The following is a 20,958-nucleotide window of genomic DNA, read 5'->3' as shown; positions in this document are numbered from 1 at the left end:
TCGAAAATGAAGAGAGAGAAAATTCCTAGAATTCATTAGTCAATAATATCAGATGATCTGGTAAAGGCATTAGTATTTTGTTAACCTCTGTTAACACCAATAGTGTTTTTTCCTTTCTTTCTTTTTTCCCCACATTTGGTTCCACTGTTATTCCTTATTATCAAAACATGGAAGTGATTAAATGGCTAAAAACTCAAATACTGTACTGTACTGCACTGCATCAATAAGCCCTATATACTTTTTTTTTAATTATGTCAAATGGCGAATATAGTCCATCTATTGTACTAAGCTAACTGTGAGCTTGTAGAAGCTATTTCTAGCAATATAATAAAATAATAACAATTATTACAATATATTATTATTATTATTATAACAACAACAACAACAACAACACAAAAAACATTAAAATGAATTTGGGGGAAATTGTTCATCTATAATGACAGCCCAAAATAGGGTCACCAGTGTTAATTTGGTTCAAATAGAAATTTTCTCTATTCTCACAGGTTTCACTTTTGCACCCTGTGAATTCACACTATGGCAAGTTTAAGTGGAATGATACTAGTCTGACAACACAGACATATGTCTACGGTAAAGGCAGTGGAATTCTTGTGTTTGTAGCCATACTATTCAAAGTCATATTTTGGACTGATTGATTACAATGGAACCAAATGTGAAAAAAGAACAGCAGTATCCTTTAAGTTACACACTGCTTTATATCATTCTTATATACCGGTGCTGCACAACATCTGATTGTGTTATCAAACAAAGAAGTACGAAGGTAACCAAAGAAGGTACAACGTCAGAGGCAAAATGCTCCATTTGGATTTAGCTGACAAATTTATTAAAGACCTGCATCACTTAACCATGAATCATCATTATCAGAGGAATAAATAAGACATAAAACAGCTTCCACATAAACAAACACATACACCGGGACCCCGAGGGTGTCGCAGCAATGCATCCTACGGGGTCATTTTCAGTAGAACAAAATGAACAAGATATACATCTGAGAAGTGAGAACACACGAATGCATAGAAATACCCAGACCCCTAAGAGCCAGTTAAAGAGACGACATCTACAATTTTTGCCTATATGTCTCTGTTCATGGATGTACAAAGTCCTCATATCTGGGTTATTATTTTATGTCCAACAAGGGGGTTGTATAAAAATAAAGTCTCCATAATGATAAACTATTATATATAGACATTTGGCAACAACCAGACACTTAAAAGACTCTGAACTTTGAACCAAAGGTTGCTTCTGAACACTCTGAAATAAGAGATAAATAGAGAGGGGGTAGAGAGACGCTGAAGTCAACAGTTAGACTGTAGTTAGTAGTTATGCTTAATTTATACTTAGTTGCACGGCTGGTGTCACATGCCCGAAAATGGCCCCGATCTACAAGCTCACAAAAGGCCCAGGTCTATAAGCTCACAACGAGTCGAGATATGACGTGTGGTGAGCTTGTCGATCTGCTATTTTTTGCCGTGTGACACCAACTCACTACTAAGTGTGAATCAGGCGTTAGTTTTCTTAGTTGCAGTGGTGGAAAGTAACTAAGTACATTTACTTTTGAGGTATTTATACTTTACTTGAGTATTTACAATTTCCAGTACTTTTACATCTACTCCACTACATCTCAGAGGCAAATATTGTACTTTACTCCACTACGATTATTTGAAAACTTAAGTTACTAGTTACTTTGCAGATATAATTTATTACATTCTAAAACATACAATAACCACTTTAGCCCTATTTTATACCTAGGCTATTTGAAAATAGACAATCTACAAGCTCACAACGCGTCGCATCGCGGCACGTTGTGAGCTTGTAGATCTGCTATTTTCAAACATTTTAGTACTTTTACTGTTGGTACTTTAAGTACATTTTGATACCAATACTTTTGTACTTTTACTCAAGTAAAGTTAGAATTCCGGACTTTTACTTGTAACGGAGTACTTCTACATTGCAGTATTGATACTTTTAGTAAAAAGTTAAACATTTTGAGTACTTTTTCCACCACTGCTTTAGCTGTTATCTCAACCTTGTTTCAAAAAGCTTATAGCTGGATCTGACAACGGAGTTTTGTGGATTGATCTTGTCGACTTTTACAAATGGCAACAACAATTACCATCCAAAGTTATTTTATACAGCTTTACTCATAGACCATTCTTTTCAGGTGAAGTGCTTTATTTTTTTTACCCCCACAAGGATATGTCTCAACAGCGTTGGTCCTTCCATCCAGTCCAAACATTAACCTGATGTTCAAGATAATAACGAGGTGATCCAGAAGACAGCGAGACAGCAACTGTCCAGACTATCGTCTTTTACACCAGTGGTTCTCAAACTTTGAAACTCTGAGAGTGTACAAATGGGACCAAATGGACCCGTAAGGGTCCATTTGGTTCCATTTGTACACTCTCAGAGTTACAGACTTGTAAGGGTCCATTTGGAACCACTGTTTTACCCATCACTGTGTGACTATCGTTTTCTTTCTCTTTTTCTTTCCAATTCATAAACCCCTCCCAAACAAGACAGAAGAAGAAAAAAAAGAAGAAAAAAAAACACATCTCCAATTCTTCGTTAGTTTTGACCAATCAAAACTGCCCATGGTCCACTTCGTCCAACCAAGAGGCGGGACTGGCGGGAAAGTCCGGGTAGCCTCCACTGCTGCCAGTGGAGAGGTCCGAGCTGGGACCGTTCGTTCCCCCCATGGAGACCACCCCCCTCATGGCCGGGTTCATCCCAGGACCACCGCCTTGGGTCATGATCGACAGGCCAGAGTCGGGGTAGACCAGGCCGGATATGAGAGGCTGGTGCCTGTTGCTGGGCAGGCCGGCCTGCATGGAGCCGGGGGACTGCGGAAGGCCGTACGGGCTGCTGGAGCGTATGTCGTGGAACTGGTCCTGGGAGGGCACGCCGTGCTCCAGGGGGAAGGAGCCCCCCTGCCCCCCTCGGCCCCCCATCACCGGCGAGGACTCGCTCATGCCGCTGTAGATGCCGTTGGTGTGGCTCATCTCTGACATGGGTGGCTCATCTGTACACAAAGGAACAAAGGACTACGTAGTTATAATCTATTATAAATGTGGCTATTATGATGAGTTGAATTCATTTCTTATTCCACATTTATCTCCTCATACTGTATATATCTGAGTTGTTCTCGGTTTGATGATTTGGCTGATTTAATTAGAATAACATTTTAGACATTTTTACACGTGTTCAACAATTTGAGTGATTGTTTGGACTACTTTAACCTACTACTTAAAGTGCTGCAAAGATGCTAATCATTCATATAAAACTAGAAACACCACATCGCGGTTGTATGCCTTCCAGTTTATATCCATGTCTGTCCGGAGATAGATATACATGTAGTGAAGACTTTAAAAAAAGGCGTAGTATTTTGGGCAACATGTCTAATTTGTCAGTAACAAGTGACCTTGAATTGACAACACAATTCTAATCTGTTCATCCTTGAGTCCAAGTGGACGTTTTGTACAAAATAGGAAGAAATTCCCTCATTGCTTTAGTTTAGTTTAGTTTATTTCGATCCACATCAACAATTACACAAAACGTACCACACTATAATCCAATAATTCATGTTGTTTGATCGAAAAGGCATAGGCTGACGCTCAAAGCTTATTTATGCGATAAAAACTGCGCTCCTGAGATCAGATGTTGCCTTGCTCATCTGCAAAATAAATTATTTAATTTTTTCACCTGAAGACGGAGTGCCTCAGTATGTTTTCCCTATAGTCTGCCTCACCACAAGCAGAACTTTGGGTTCCTTTGCTTCTATGCCTATACCTGTTCCACTGAAGAACACCTGTTTTGAGCCACTGTGTTTGAACCCAGGCAGCGCTCCCTTTTCTTTTGTTTTAAGCGCTCCTGAGATGTTGCGGACCGATAGACGTATGTACAACCCTAAAACATGATACATCCGGCGAGAGTCACTATCATGTGAAGTATGTACCTGTAAATGAGACCTCGGCATCGCTGTCCACGTCCAAGCCCTCCTCCTGGATGCTGTCCTTGTCTGATTTGGAACTCCCCCGGGATCTCTTCATGTTGCGGAAGTACTGCCCCCACCTCTGCCTCCCAGCATCCTTCTTCAACCGCTTCTCTTTAGCTCGTCTGTTCTGGAACCACACCTGCATGGGGAGGAACGCGGCACAATGTTTGATTATTAGGCTGATGGGGGGGGGGACTGGAGGGCCATGAAGGTATTGCAGTGGGCCCCCAAATAATTGGGGAAATTAATGTTTTAATATAATGACGTGATATTTTTTCTTTAAAATGTGTTTTCATTGTGATAGCGATAAATAGAAACTAAGTGCCATTGGTCCAAGCTGTAATACAATAGGTCGATTGAGCATTAAAATAAACATGCATTGAAAATACACGCGGCATTTGAGGTTTTAGCATTAGATGGTTCTGAAGTGCATTTTCTTTCTCGCTTCATTCACATTATTGTGTTTGCCGTAGTAAGTAGAAAAATGTATTATTTTTGTTTAGCTTTGAAGGAGTAGGCTAATCCTGATTTGATAGGTATCCATATGTATTCGTAGTGCATTTTACTGTGGCACTTTCTGTATAAAATGCTTTATAAATATGCATATACTCATTTTCAATACTAGTACACTTATAATGGCCTTTCCTTGGGGTAACATTATTTTGAATTGATCAGTAGCCCAAATGTTTTGCATCTGAAACATTCAAGCAACCCTACATCTATTTTTGCGTGCTGTTGTTGCCCTTTCTCCTGACAGACATTGCACATTTGCAAATTGTATTGTATGAGACACAGTATGGTGCTATATTCTTCTAGTGCACCCACCCACAGTGCATTCAAGTATTAAAAAACATAAATTTTTCAAGGACAATCGGGAGACCAATTCACGTCTTGTTGATTCTAAGTGGTGAGACTGAAATAGTGAAATGAAACCCGTTGAGATCAGCGTTCCCTTGCAGTAGATTTATCACACACGTAATTAACTTGGACGACAGCTACAAGTTGTCCTTAACCCCAGGATCAGTCAGGTTCCTTTCCTGAAACCCCTTCTCACAGACCTGCTCATGTGCGGCCATTGATTTTAATTATTCCATTTCATCTTTGACCATTCTTTTAACCACTTAAACCTTTAATACTTCATTCCCCCAGGGGCCTATAATTCTATATAACTCCTATAAAACTCCCCTCCTTTTTTCCATAGTCTACACCAGATCTGTAAGCCCACGTTGTGTTGCAGATTTTTGCCAAATGTTCACCTATGTTCACCTGTTATGACATGCCCAGAATAGGGATGCTATAGGAGTTCACGTGGGGTTGATCATTCAGAATTCAGAACCAAGGCATTCTCTATTTGAACTATAATTGTATCCAATGCTGGCTTATAAGATCTGAGTATAAGTTTTGTACATTCAATTAAATCACAGGTTATTGACAAAAAATGCTATTTCTTCATTATGGTTCAGCCAACATAGAGATCTAATCCAACTGACTCACAAGCAGAGAAGCAGTTTTACATGATATGTTACCCTAAATGAACCCTCTTCACCCCTTTCCACCTCACTGAATAATGATCAGCGTTTTAGTGGCTTCCATCTCTACTTTTGTCCTTGCAAATAAAACAATATATATGGCCAGCGCATAGTGAGCTACAGTAAGACGCTTTCACAGACAATATGCGAGGGACCCTCTTAGCATTGTTAACGAGCTTGCACTTACACCATTCTGACTTTCATTTTATTCCATCTAACCGTAAATCCGCCCAACATAGACGTACACTCTTGCGTGCACGCGTATGCATGTGTGTGCATGTGTGTGTTTCCATGCGTGGCATGGCATACGCACGCACGGTCGCACGCACGCTCACACACACACACACACGCACACACACACACACGCACACACGCACACACACACACCCTCCTAGTGCAAGCCACTTCATCCTTTTGATATTAATGAACTGGGACCACTAATGGAATAGCCTTTAATGGAGAATAATGTACTTTACCTGCACAACGCGCATATCCAGGCCCGTCTCCGATGAGAGCTGCTCCCGGACATGGCGAGCGGGTTTGGGGGAGTTATTGTAAGCATTTTTCAGGGTCTCCAGTTGCTTGGCTGTGATGGTCGTTCGTGGCCTCTTTGCAGTCGAATCTGCTTCTGAAAGGTAAATGGCAAGGATGCTGGTTGAGAAATCTATGTTATCTTATGGAAAAGAATGTTTAGTATAAGTAGCTAAATGTAAAAATTCTAATAGTTGGTCAACATAACAGTTACAGTTAGTGAAATGCATTATGATTAGCCAATGATCCTAACCTTTTTTATTTATTTCAAGGACCCACTGTTTGATATGCATTGGGCCATGGACCCCCATTTAATAATCTTTTACCCCTGGGACTCCAATCTACACTGCAAAATCCTCCTATTAATTTAGCAGGCCTGTAAGGGTCCATTTGGTTCCCAACTATCAATCATTTAACTGAGGACCCCCTGGAACCCCCTCAAGGACCCATTGGGGTCCCCTGACCCCACATTGAGAACCAGTGCATTAGGAGACTTAAAACTCTCTTTTGTCTAATAGCTCAAACTTTATTTAGTAGAGATGTATGTGATTGCTTCTTGTCAGTGCATTTGTTGGCCAATGAAGCAATTACATCAGAAAATGTAAGACCATCCCCCAAATGGATACTGCCAACATAATTGCGCTCCTCATTAGTAAAGTAAACGTGTGTGTTTTTCTCGAAAACTCGCGTTAACTCGTTGCATAAATCAGCACTTGGTGTGGGGCAGTAAATTCAAACAAACAGATGGGGTAGATAAAACTTGACCAAAGCCCATGGTGTATGTATATCACCATAAGGGTCTACAGGGATTTTGCAGAGTTTGTTAATCAACATGCTTTTTCAATGTAATTATTGATTATCCGGCTAAACTATACATTTGATAACGTATCTCAATCTTTGCTCAAGTTTTTAATCGTGCATGCAAATTGTTTTATTGTTTAGATTGGGGGTGTTGTTTTAATGTTTTTTTTTTATTGCAACTTGTCTTGTATGCCTGTATAGTCGTAAACCAACCCAGCATATTTAAATCTGCACAGTACACATTTGGCTGGAGAAACCTATAGCCTACAGACCAATGTCCCCATACATGTTTCACTCTTTATAAATAATCATATCATCTTCACAGAGTGGCAGATTTACTAGCACTTTGATGCAATTTCTAGTGAATGCAATATCACCCAATAAATTACTATAGGCTAAATGAATTAAAATAAAATAAACACACAATGAAATACATAAACAGCATAGGATACTACTGCATTAGGTTTGAAAGAGATTTGCATTAATGTATTATAAAACGTTTGTTTAAACCAGTAGCATATCACTTTTATATATCACTTTTTTCACATATCACAACACACACACATTTTTGGTGTGTATGTGTGTGTGTGTGGGGTGTGCGTGTGCGTGTGCGTGTTCAAAAATTTTTTTTTGTAAAGGGCTAATCGGGTATATACAAACAGGTGCAGATATGGTGCAGATATGGAACCAACTAAACTTTTTAGGCTACAATTATGTCTCTTGCTCATGTAGCCTATAGAAAATGTAGTTAATATTTTTCAAACAACACCTGCAGGTGTCTCAGTAATAAATGATAATAATAAACACGCGCGCGGGTGCACACACACACACACACACACACACACACACACACACACACACACACACACACACACACACACACACACAAAGAGAGGGAGAGAGAGCTCAGCGGTTCAAAACTCGTCGTCATTTCAAGTGCAAGTGTGAGTTCGGCGTTGCCATGTCCGCTTATTATAAGTGAATTTGGGCTAGTTTTTTCTGTAAAGTCGCTTGTAAATATTTATATTGGTAGTTGCAGGTTGCGTTTTTTTTGGGCTTGTTTCTAAAGTGTAGTTGCTCATTTTGGCTTGTTTCCTAAATGTTGTTTAAACCAGTGGCTTAAACATTTTCATGTCAAGGACTCCCCAAAATAACATGTAGGCTATTTGTCCACAGACCCCCACATCTGAAAATATGTTGTGCCAGGGACCCCCCATACAAGATTTGTGTTGTTAAAATTTTCCAAAGTTAGACTACCATTTTCCCCCCCAAGATTATTATTTTCTTACTTTTAAAATAGCAGATCTACAAGCTTGTCAGAACGGCTATTTTCAAATATCCTAGCCTATCGCTTCTTTAGGGCTTATTTTCATAGACCTGGTTGCTTGTTTCTCTCGCAATATCTGGCAACAGCGTGTGAGTTCCATGTCCATGTTGTGCAGGTTGCTATCATCTATCGATTGGTCGCGCGGCCCCAACGATGCAATTAGCACAGCTGGGTCAAGGTTTATGGGTGACCTCATTGTCACATCAAATACACAACTCAGAGCAGCTGCTTAATAATGCGAAAAACACCTGTGGTGGAACGTTACGTATAGGCCTACGTGCATAACCCAAGTAGGCAGGCTACTGTACTTTACTGGAGTATTTCCAATTTTCTATACTTTTACTTCTACTTCACTACATCTCAGAGGCAAATATTGTACTTTTTACTTTAGTTACTAGTTACTTTATAGATTTTGATAACAAAACATACTTTAACCAAAATATGTTTTATACATTTTAGACATGATAACTTGTAGGCCTACTTTTACTTTTGGTACTTTAATTATATTTGAATGCCAATACTTTTGTACTTTTACTCGAGTAACATTTTGAACAAAGGCCTTATACTTGTAACAGACACTGTGGTATTATACTTTTACTTAAGTAAAATATCTGAGTAGTCCTACTTCTTCCACCATGCACTGCAGTCAGGCATCATTTTATCAGGTACACCTGTATCTTTGTTACATAGGCAAGGTCACAGAAATTATGAATTATTAATAGAATTAACCACTGGTTCTCAACTTGGGGTCTGGGGACTCCCAGGGGTCCTTGGTGGGGTTCCAGGGAGTCCCCCGCTAAATGATTAATGTCTGTGACAACACCATCAAATTGAAACAGCACTTTTCTCTCTGAGTTAAATTTACACTGAAGATTTTACGGTAGGGGGCCGGGGTCCGTGGCCTAATCATAATGCATATCAAACTGAGGGGGTCCTTAGTTGAAATGAAAAAAAGGTTGATAATCACTGGACTAAACAATTGAGGACCCGCGGGGACCCTGTTGCCAGATTTTGTGAGGGAAATAAGCAGCCAGCTGACGTTTAAGAAAACAATCCCCAAAGAAGCAAATAGGCTATGATGAGCACTGCACTTTAAACCACTGGCTATTTGAAAATAGCCGATCTACAGGCTTGTAGATCTGCTATTTTCAAAAAGATCTCGAAAAGAAAAACTGAGATTTGTGGGATATATTTGAAAACAATATTTCAGATGGGGCCAGGTCTGCGGAGAAATAGCCTACATTAATTTGGGGCGTGCTTGACATGCAAATGTTTGAGAACTGGTTTAAACAAAAACAAAAAAATGGAAGCAAGCCCAAATAACTTAACTTTAAAAACAAGGCCATAATAACGCGAAACTACCAATATTTACAAGCAACTTTGCAGAGAAACAAGCCCAAAGTCGCTTATAAGCAGACATGGCAACAATGCCCGGGGAACATGAGTCGTATGGATTGCTACAAACAAAACCTGCCAAAATCCAGTCATTTTGGGGCGTAAACAAGAAGTTGAAGGGTAAAAGAGAATGATGTAGGGCAGGCTACCGTGCTTGTTCACATCATGCATACAGAGTTAAGACCATTTTTCAAATATATATATATTTTTTTTAACATTTTGGACAAAATTGCCAATTTTACATCGAGCCCATGTCCTCTATAGTGCCCACTGTATCCTGACCCCCTCCTGTCCAGTCCTTACCTCTCTGCTTGGCGGTCTCATAGTCTTGCTTGCAGACCAGCCTGCTGTCCTCCATCAGGTAGTACTCGTCCCCCGTGGCCAGCTGCCTCTTGCACACCACGCAGGCGAAGCAGTGCAGGTGGTACACGAAGTCCTGGGCCCTCCTCACCACCTGTGTTGGGGGGATTCCTTGTTGACATGCGGCGCATTTGGTCCCAAATCTCCTTTTTGGAAAAAGATAAGGAACGATATGATCAATCCTCTTTCCGTGTCACACTCACACTCTCAAATGTAGGCAATGTTGGCAATAATCAAATGTAGGCAAATGTAGGCAATAATCAACCTAATTGTGTCATTAAATGTGTAGTGTAGCCTATTAGTGATATTTTCTTGGGTTGGTCGCGAATTTGATACAATCGGGAGAGAGAACCAATTTATCAGCTTCAGTTTTAATGTGTTCCAATTCCAATTTTGTCTGGTCAGTTTTTTTGTGTCATCACTTCCAATTTCACTTGTTATTAATATCTTGTTAATAAAGTATTCAATCAATCAATCAATCAATCAATCAATCAATCAATCAATCGTGTTTTCTCTCTCCTGATTGGATAATATATATATATATATATATATATATATATATATATATATATATATATATATATATATATATATATATATAGTGCAGTTTCTGTAGCAATGATTAGGCCACTATCAGAATATAGAGCTATTGATTGATTGCTTTAATATTGTATTAATCAGAAACGCAAATTTGTCTAAAAGGATCACACACAAAAAAGTCCAGTGGACTTGTTTCCATTGAGGTCCTATATATTCAAGGCAGGCAAATACATATCATTTTGGGGGTCCTTGACATGAAAAAAAGGTTGAGAACCACCACTGCTATATAAAATACTCACTTGAAGAAGTCCTCTTTGCAGTAGACGCTGTCCCCTCGACTGAAACACTTGTCGGCCAACGGTGACTGGCAGTCGCTGCATGTCAGACACTTACTGTGCCAGTGGCGGTCCAGCACCTTGAGGATGAAGCGGTCCACGATGTGCTGGCTGCAGCCCGCACACACTGGGATCTCTGGAAGGGGACAGCCATCACAACACAGTTCAGCTCACCGCACATTCTTAACCTAAACACAAACGGTAAAATAGATTTATATATCAGCACGCAGAACGTTGATGTTTTTTTTGAGTGTGTGTGAATCTACAGCTGGTTTCTTTTATTTTTCTTTCTTTCTTTTTTTCTTTAGCCTATTTCTTTCTTTCTTCTTATTCTTATTTGTTTGATCAGTTTTACATCCTTTCCACAAATAGCCTATATATATGGACTTATTTGCTATAGCCTAAATACAAAAATAAGCTTATGCATGAATCACAAGCAGAAAGGCTATATGCATTTCACATATATATATATATATATATATATATATATATATATATATATATATATATATATATATATAAACGCCCTATAGGCTAACAGTCTAGTTTTTTGATTGAATATGGTTAAAGAGTTATTTCTCAAATAAGTAGGATTTTTTTTGCTGTTTTTTGCTTGCAATGAATATAATCTTGTATAGGCTAAACTTCGATGTAAGCTGTTTTAATTTTTTTCTAAAATAAAATAAAACTGTTTCTTGACGTCGTCAACCGATATAAAACACAATCATTATATCTTGGTTTACTAGACGATTATGCTAGATCGTCCCCTTCCTTCCAACACCATCATCCCCATCGATTTCAAATATCCACAACCTATCGTTCTAAAAAACAGCTTATATGTTGGCTATTATATATATATTTTTTAAAGCAGATCTATCCTACATCTGCTGTTTTTGAAAATATTTGAGAAATGTTGGAATAATTTCGAATTTCTTTTAACATAAATCTTCCCCTGGCACAAAATATTTTCAATTTATCAATTATCAATTTGGGGGTCCTTGACATGGAAAAGTTTGAACCACTGTCTTACAGGCAAAGCTAATGAAACTGTACAATGAATGCTCCATGGCAGCAAAGACCCCGTTACACTGGCGTTACAGTGTGTCAGCATGACGTCACCAAATGCCACCATCAGATACAGTAAACATGAGACACATCATGACGTCAGAAATGTCACCAGTCGTTCACATGAATACAGGTTGAGTAGGCACCTAAGTGGGCACCTAAATTAAATTGTCTATTGTTCCAAAAGTCAAATAAAACATGAAAAAATAATGTATGGAAAATGGTATGTTAAATAATGCAAAGTAGCCTATCATGATTTGAACATGCATGGCACATCATTGCGCTATGAGACCTATTTACCCTGCGATGTATTCTATATGCCCAAAAGGACTGCAGGTTTGTATAGCAATTGTAGAAATGTTAAGCCTAAAATGTAAATACAAATATAAAATGTTACAGTTCACATCCCACTTTAAATATGATCAACGCATCCTTAATAACAAACACATGAATACAGAAAATGTTATTTTTTTCCTGGGTGAACTATATTATGTCTCTATCTCATAATAAAAACCATTCTACTTTGGCTATTCAAAAATAGCAGATTTACAAGCTTGTAGATCTGCTATTTTAGAGAAAATGGTTGCAAATATTTGAATATATGTATAATATATAACATTTTTAACTCAAATATTTGCTCTGGGGGGTCCCTTGGAACAAAATATTTTTTATGGGGATCGGCGGCCAAATATCATTTTGGGGGTCCTTGACATGAAAAGGTTTGAGCACCACTGATATAGAAAACATGGGTTTTTCAGAAAAACTGTTAGGATTTAGAAGACAGATTTGTAGAATCGGCCTCAGGTCTTAGGGCGCGCTCCCACCAAGAGTTGGCTGGCCGCTGTTAAACGCAGGTTGTGCGCGGCCACAGTTTTTTGCAGCCAGCGGATTCAAAAAAACGGTAGTGTCGCGCCTGTCACTCACTTTCAGGACCCTCCCCGCAGCCCGCACTGCCCACTGCCTGCTGCCTTGAGCTCCATGTTGCTTCCTGAGTCTTGAGACGGTCCGCCTTCCACTCACCCGATTGGACAGAGGGAGAAAATCAGCGCCTGCCTCCAGCAGTTTTATGCTTAGTCGCGGAGAGCAGATAAACGCAAGGTCTGCGCGAGAGGCGGAAAAATCTGCTCTTGCGTGAATCAACGCATTTGCATTGACAATGCATTGGCAGATTCTGCAAACAGCGGCCAGCCAACTCTTGGTGGGAGCGCGCCCTTAATGGGTTAATACAGCAGGCACGAAAATTACAGGCCCCAAGATCCTTGTGGTGCGTTTGCTCACAGTAAAATCCTCCGTGATATTCAACCTCGAAGAGTGAATAGGAAATGGAACCAAATGGGTCCACACATAAAGGATTTTACTGTGCTTATAGCATCTGGTCCTGAAATCATTTAGACATGAGTTTTTTTTTTTCACTGAATGACCACAACGACACAGGATACAGAGATGAGACTTAAAGGATTATTCAGGTATATTTTCCACACATGCGATTAGTTATTATCCTATTTGAGGTTAGGAATATAATATAATGTGCTTTGTTTGCTGATGAAATAGCTCAAATTAAATAACTGTAAAATACCCATACTCCATGTGGCTTAAAAAAGTAATTTTTTTTACCCAACAACAATACAATTTAACGATTTTTTTTGTTTATTTTTAGTGCAAGTTGAAACATAAATGTGTCATTTTGCTAAAAGAGCTAAGTCCCAAAGAGTCGAGGCGAGGCAAGGTAAGTGTGTGTGTGTGTGTGTGTGTGTGTGTGTGTGTGTGTGTGTGTGTGTGTGTGTGTGTGTGTGTGTGTGTGTGTGTGTGTGTGTGTGTGTGTGTGTGTGTGTGTGTGTGTGTGTGTGTGTGTGTGAGAGCAGGCTATTAGACACCCAAAATACAACATTGCAGTCTTATAAATAAATAAATGAATAAACGAAACACAGGACCTACTTTTGTATTTCGTCAATGTATGACATACTTTACATCCATCACTAAAAACATAAGTTCAGTGCAAACTCCTTCCAAAATAGGTAGCCTATTTCTGACATTTCAGTTAAAATGAATTCACTTAATTTTGTTTTAATACTTGTTACACGAAATGTAATGTCATATATTATAGCCTCGAGTCCATTACATCAGCAGCACTCTAAATACCAGCTAAGATGTTGCCATTTCTACTCCATTACTAATTAAACAGTCCCCACCACTTCGTATTACATCCGTCTAAGGAATCACGTTCCTATTGTTGCGTTTGTTGACAATTGATGAAACATTATTAATGCAGCATTTCTCCCGGTGCCGGCCATACGCATGAAGCCATGCACAAGTGCTGTGTGGTGTAGGAGCCACGTCACGAACAGGTGCATCCAGGCCATTATTAATTCAATGGGTTCCGTACAAGCAGAATGCTATAGAGGGCCATGTCTGTCTCTCACGCCACAGTCCAAGGTGTCCAAGCTAATTTTCTCAACTTGTATATTACAATTGTATTATTATGCGTCCTATATAAGAGGCCAATTGAAATCTATATTGCGTAAATTCAGAGCCAACCCTCGTTAGGTAATGGGGGTTAGGTCAGTGGTTCTCAACCTGTGGGTCGGGACCCCCAGGGGGGATTCCCACATGATTTTTGAACAATTTAACAATTTAAGGACATTTAAGACCTTTTTAATACCTAAGAAAAAAAATGAAATAAAAATAGCATTACTTCATCAAAAGTAATCAACAAACATTGTCAAACATTGGCTAAAATGGTCAAATAAGAGAGGAAAATAGCCAATCTACAAGCTCACAACGCCTGTCATTGTTGTGAGCTTAGATTGGCTAATTTCACAATATCTATGGAATCAGGGTGAGGGGGTCCCCAGTTCAAATATGAATTCTTTTTTTCTTTTGGGGGGCGGGGGGGGGGGTCACGGCCTGAAAAGGTTGAGAACCACTGAGTTAGGTCATCAGCCAGACTGACACAATAGGAAGGGCCTTAAGTTGTGAGTTTAGAATAAGACTAGAATATTGACCTGGAATGGTATAAAAACTTAATGTTTCTAATGTTAGCGAATTGAACGGTGGTTCAAATTTGCCAGAGGTTCAGACAAATCCATGTTTAGATCCTCGCGCGTAAAAGTAGGTTTGCCGAGTCCAAGAACAATTAACGAGACTGAATACATTTGCTGCTTCCACTTCCAGTCTAATATATGACAGCTATTAGGCTATTGACAGTCGCACAGGAGAGATGAGAAACAAAAATACTCACAGCCGTAAACAAATGAAAGTATAGGCTAAAGCAACAACAACATATAATTAAAAAAGAAGACCGCTGCTTTCGAAAAAAAGGTGTTAAAACGAATTGCGACGTGTGTGGATAATATCAACCAACTGTCAGTTACAATGAAACATTATCTTCACGAATAGCTGTAGCCGTATAGGCCTAAATGTTTAGCAATTGCTGTAATATAGGGACATAACCTTATGCTACCCATATCCTTTCATTACAGATCGTTTGGTTAAAAAAAAAAGTTTTTATTATTTGATTTTATATTTGAAATATTTTTTGAAATATTTTGAAATATCTTTTCCAAATATATTTTGAATTATTATTTTTTAATATTTTAAATTACCTTTTCGTAGTTCTTCACTCTGCGCCAATAACGCCAGAAGCATCTCCGTATTATTACTAGGTGCCCCCTTTGGAGAGTTATTCCGTCCACTAAGTCCATCCATTGCTCATGACTTAGAGCTATCAGAACCCTGGGCGCGTGCGTGTGGTCGTGTATATAAAACAAAAATGTATATGCTAATGTTTATAAGCACATGGGCCGTTATGTGCTCCACAACACACACACACAAACAAACACATACACAATACACACACACACACACACACACGATTTCACAAGGAGAACCCCACACGAAGTGTGCGCTTGTCTGTATGTGGCCGTGTTCGTGTTGAGTTCTGCGCAGGATTATGGCGCGCCGCCGTTACCCTGACGACAAGGAGTGAGATAGATTCAGTGGTGTAAAGTAACTAAGTACATTTACTCAAGTACTGTACTTAAGTACAATTTCGAGGTCTTTTTACTTCACCGGAGCATTTCCAATGTTCAGTATTAGGCAAATGGCCACTACAATTATTTGTAGTGGACATTTTTTTTGACAATTATTTGTAGTCAGCCCTATACATTTCAGCCATTTGAAAATAGCTGATCTACAAGCTCAAAATGCGCAATGCGATGCATTGCGAGCTTGTAGATCTGCTATTTTCAAAAGAATTGTATACATTTGAAAACTTATGATAACTGCATAATGAGTACTCTCTACTTTTGGTAGCCTACTTTAAGTACATTTTGATGCTAATACTTTTGTACTCAAGTCAATTTAGAATTCCGGACTTTTACTTGTAACAGAGTATTTCTACTTTGCAGTAGTAGTGATGCTTTTACTTGAGTAAATAATGTGAGTACTTTTTCCACCACTGGATAGATTATCATCACCTACCAAGCTGTGTGGGTACCATGTCTTATACCCGGCAGGACAACACACATGGATGGGATGATCAGAAAAGTCCTTTCTCTTTTAAAACACTAATTTTAATTTAATGGAATTTTACCAACGCATTCATTTTGCACTGTGCTTTTTACCTCGAGATGTATTAGGCTATACTTCTTCAGCACACTGGAGTGGATCCCACTATATTCATCTGAAGTATGATCTAATTCCAGGCATGGACAAACTGCAATTCCCTTTTATAATTTCAGCACCATGAATAGCCTATATAATGATTCCTTACAGGTTGTTTAAAATGAAGGTGGTCCTATAGTTTACGGTTACCCTATATATACTTGTTTTTACAAATAATTCCACTAGGTCTGACTGCTTGTCGTTATGACTTTGTGTGGGGACTGGGGGACTTGTTTAAAGTATAAATAACCATTATGTTTTATTTATCTTCTCAGATGCATGGGGATTTGAGAAGAGTGATTAAAGAACATGGTTTATTTCCTTCAGTGAAAAATAAACGCTTTAACAGTAATAGGCCTATACTGCTTTTTTTTCCTTTTTCCTTTTTTTAATCCATAGACTATGTGGAAATATTGGCTACATAGAACTCACTGATGGCCTGAAACTGAGGCCAAATAAATAGGCTACACAGTGGCTACATTTCGATACATTCTTCTTTGTTTAGATTTAAAGTGGCCTAGATAAATGATTTATCTAAAAAGAAAACATATGATATATCATATATCTTTAAGCAAATTATATATTATTATTCTATAACTGTAAGCTATTTTCGGTGTCACAGAAAGAAAGAAAAAAGGAAAGGCAAGAGCATGAATTTCAATAATTGTTGAAACTTGATGCCTTTGAAAGATATATATTTTACAACAAAATGGAGACGTTGATATACGGCTATTTTGCGAGAGAGAGAGAGCGAGAGAGAGAAAGAGGGAGGAGAGAGAGAGAGAGAGAGAGAGAGAGAGAGAGAGAGAGAGAGAGAGAGAGAGAGAGAGAGAGAGAGAGAGATACTCAGTCGTATCAAGTGTGTTCACCAAAAGACAAGTGTTTATTTAGGTGAGAGATTGTTGGCCCTTCAATAACATGTTGATCGAGCTGAACACCAGATGAATTTTATTGACACTGATCTTTGGCACAAAGGAGCGCCTTGGGAAATCACCGGTATAGTGCCACGGCCGTCCAGAGAGAGGTCTGATGAATCTAAAATCAATGTCCTGTTCGTCTGTTTTTCTACAGTATATAGGCCTATCAGTGGTTTTCAACCTTTTCGTGGACCCCCAAAATAATCATATTTGAACTGGGGACCCCCACCACCACCACCACCCCGACAAGCACTTGGAAGTGTAGGAGTTGAGGCATTACATTTAGTTTGACTCGGTGCCACAGATAAATATTGTGGAAAATAGCAGATCTACAAGCTCACAACGCCTTGCAACGTGAGGGGTTGTGAGCTTGTAGATCGACTATTTTCACAATTTTTGTCTCTTTCTTAAATTATTTGACAATTTGGCCAATGGATACTTTTGATGCTGTAATGGACTTTATTCAATTATTGTTTTTCTTCGATATTAAAAAGGTCTTGCAATTCCTTAAATTGTCATTTTACTGTCATCTGTCATCTCAAATAATCATGTGGATCCCGACCCACATGTTGAGAACCACTGGCATATATGAACGACGTTTTGGTGAGGTGGGGGGCTCACCGGTGCCCCCCCCCTCTTTTACTTTTCAGTTTTATAATATGTTTTATGTCTTATTGATCGCTCACTTTTGAAGGGCGTAGCTCGACAGTAATGGGGAACACTGCGATAAAATGACCATCAAAGTAATGGTCACTGCTGGTCAGTCAGAGAGTGAGAAAAAAACACTAATTTAACGTCATCTTTGTTATGGTGGAAAACGTACAATATACATATTCGTTTGAATAAAAAATGTTTAGGTATTTCAAGTTGGCTGTTCCTGCCTCATCAATAGCTAAATACATTAAACTATAGGCTAAAAACAGACTAAACGAAATACGTGGAAAGTTAACCGAAGACATCTAAACTAAATTTAAGGTTCGTTTTTTTCTGACCCAAAATATTTTTCAAGTTATACTGTATATACTGATGATCACTTTGGATAACAAACGAAGAGCTTCGCAAACCGACGACAGGCTACTTCGACGTCTCCCTCTCCATTGTGTGTCTCTGTCTCTTAGACTTAGAGCCACCCCGGTGCCCCACCTGTCGAAAGGGAACGTGACACCTGTTGAGCACTTTGTCCCGGTAGACTGCATGCATGGGGGTTATAGGGCAGCCGCTACCTGCCCTGTGTAGAGCACTTCTCACATTTTTTTCATGTAAAGGACCCCTTAAAATGAATATGTCGGCCTATTTGGCCGCGGACCCGGACCCCCATCTGAGATGTTTTGTGCCAGGGACCCCCATCTACACAATTTGTGTAGAATGTTTCAAAAATATCAATCCCCCCCGCATATTCTTTCAAGATACATTTTTGTGAATGTATTTTGATGCTATAATAACTCATTTTGCTGGGGACCCCCTGGAACCCCCTCCTCAAGGACCCCTGGGGGGGGGGGGGGGGGGGGACACCACTTTGAGATCCACTGCATGTATAGAGGCTGTAAAACGGGCTCCGGTGGCTGGTGTGAGATGACAGCAGGCGCAGAACATCTGTTAGTATGATTCCCAACAATAAGGGCTCATTACGTATTCATAACGTCTCCCGCACGCACTCATGGAACAATAAATAGCCGTAAAAGATTCAACAAGCACGACGATGAATACACCGGTCCGAATTATTTATTTATTTATTTTTGCTGGATATTGCGGGTATATATGGCTATTTTTTCCCAAGTTCGATTATTTTATATATGCGCGATAGTGTTTTGCACAGAAGCCACCTTTTGAAATACCTATTAACTGGAATACACCGTATATCCTATATTCCTATAGCCCAGTGTTTTTTTTTATATCATATTTTATATCAGGGTCTATTATTTATTCGTCATTTGAGCCACGGACCACCATTTGATGAGATTTAGAGTCTCTCAGACCCCAAATTGGGTACGATTTTGTCCACAATTCCATGCTGTATTGATATTGGTATACAGGCAAACGTTGATCGAAATAACAAATCTTTAATTAAGTAATGCAGATGTTTAACAATAATTGAACTCTTGGGAGCGTAAAATGAAACCAAATGGACCCGTAAGGGTCCATTTGGTTTCATTTTACGCTCTCAAGAGTGAAAGACCTTATAAGGGTGAAGGGTCCATTTGGTTACCAACTCTCCATCATTTAGCTGGGGACCACCCCTCAAGGACCACTGGCGGTCCCCGGACCACTGGTTGTATAGCCTACTGAGGTGCACAAGTGCTTAAATGTTTCGTTTTGTTTTGTTTTGGAACAGAAAACAATTACAAAACGATGTCACACTTTCTCGCTGTCATTACAAGCTGAGAAGAACCCCTGCCTCGACCACCCCGCTGTGCTGCTGATTTGCCATATTATCGCCCCTATTTCATGCCTAATTATGGCCCATTAGCCTCACTGACCCACCATGTCTAAACCTGAACCCAAGAGAGCAACGAACATCTCCCAAATCTGTAAATAATTGCTGAACAGATTCGTCACATTATTGTTTTTATTTTTTACTTTAATTTGTATTTTTTTGTTGTACATTTGTATTGTATTTTCTTTGCTCAGGACCCCAGGAAGACTAGTATAGAGGCTTCATTCGTGTGTCTCTAATGGGGATCCTTTAATAAACATAAACATAAACATAATGGTCGCTATAGAATAAGTAAAATGAGCTCTTACCTTGTCCAGAGTTATAACGGGAGTAATTCCCTGCATTTTGACAGCTTGACCCCGGGTGTTCCAGCAGCATTTTGATGATGGAGGACGAGGTTACCTGCTGCTCTCGGCAACGGAACAGCGTGAAAGGAAAGGGACTCGATCGTCTCTGATCTGAAGAACTGCGCGTAATAAGACCTTCTATAAAAATAACCGTGTCATCCGACTATAATCTTCCCCCTGAACAGCCTTTATATACAAGATTGTCAATACAAAAAATAATTGAAAAAAAACAGCCTTTATATACGAAAAGCGTTGGTTTCGTTTCGTATCAGTTGCAGAGTTTAACGTCTACAGATGTTTAGAAGGACGTTTTGCTGCTCTGCTTTGCTCTGCCGACCTATTATTATATCCTGCGTCGGTCACCGCCGCGGTGCACTGGAACTTTAAAATGCAGCAAGTTGCTGTTTGATTCCTTGTTTGTTGGCAGGCTGTGTGGGTGGGTGGGTGAGGTATGGTAGTAGGGGGGGCGGGCGGCAGTGGGATAATAGATATCTGACCATTAGCGGCGTCAGCTGACCTTACGATGCGACCGGTATTGGGTTTTTTTGCATAACAAAAGTAACAGCGATGCGCGCGTGGTGGAGCGTCGACGCTGTCCAGAGTGCTGAAAGGGGAGTTTCTCTATACGGGGCTATAGAGGCGTGTGTGTGTGTCGCGTGAGTAACACCCCCCCTCCCCCCCACGCACACACACACACACACACACA

General features: G+C 39.5%; 1 protein-coding gene across 1 annotated transcript; it reads right to left on the bottom strand.

Annotated features, from left to right (window-relative positions):
* Window positions 1-2,597: 2,597 nt before the first annotated feature.
* On the bottom strand, window positions 2,598-20,283 carry lhx3 (LIM homeobox 3; the record flags this gene model as incomplete). The annotated part of the gene is made up of 6 exons (XM_080419152.1): window positions 2,598-3,037; window positions 3,971-4,148; window positions 6,015-6,166; window positions 9,896-10,098; window positions 10,792-10,963; window positions 20,214-20,283. 6 exons carry the CDS (start codon window positions 20,281-20,283, stop codon window positions 2,598-2,600), a joined length of 1,215 nt encoding a protein of 404 aa, XP_080275278.1.
* Between the last annotated feature and the right edge of the window lie 675 nt (window positions 20,284-20,958).

Source organism: Gymnoscopelus braueri (genome assembly GCF_963280865.1).
Source record: "Gymnoscopelus braueri genome assembly, chromosome: 22".
NCBI lineage: Eukaryota > Metazoa > Chordata > Actinopteri > Myctophiformes > Myctophidae > Gymnoscopelus > Gymnoscopelus braueri.
The sequence above is the reverse complement of the archived record's forward strand: the minus strand, read 5'-3'. Positions and strand labels throughout refer to the sequence as shown.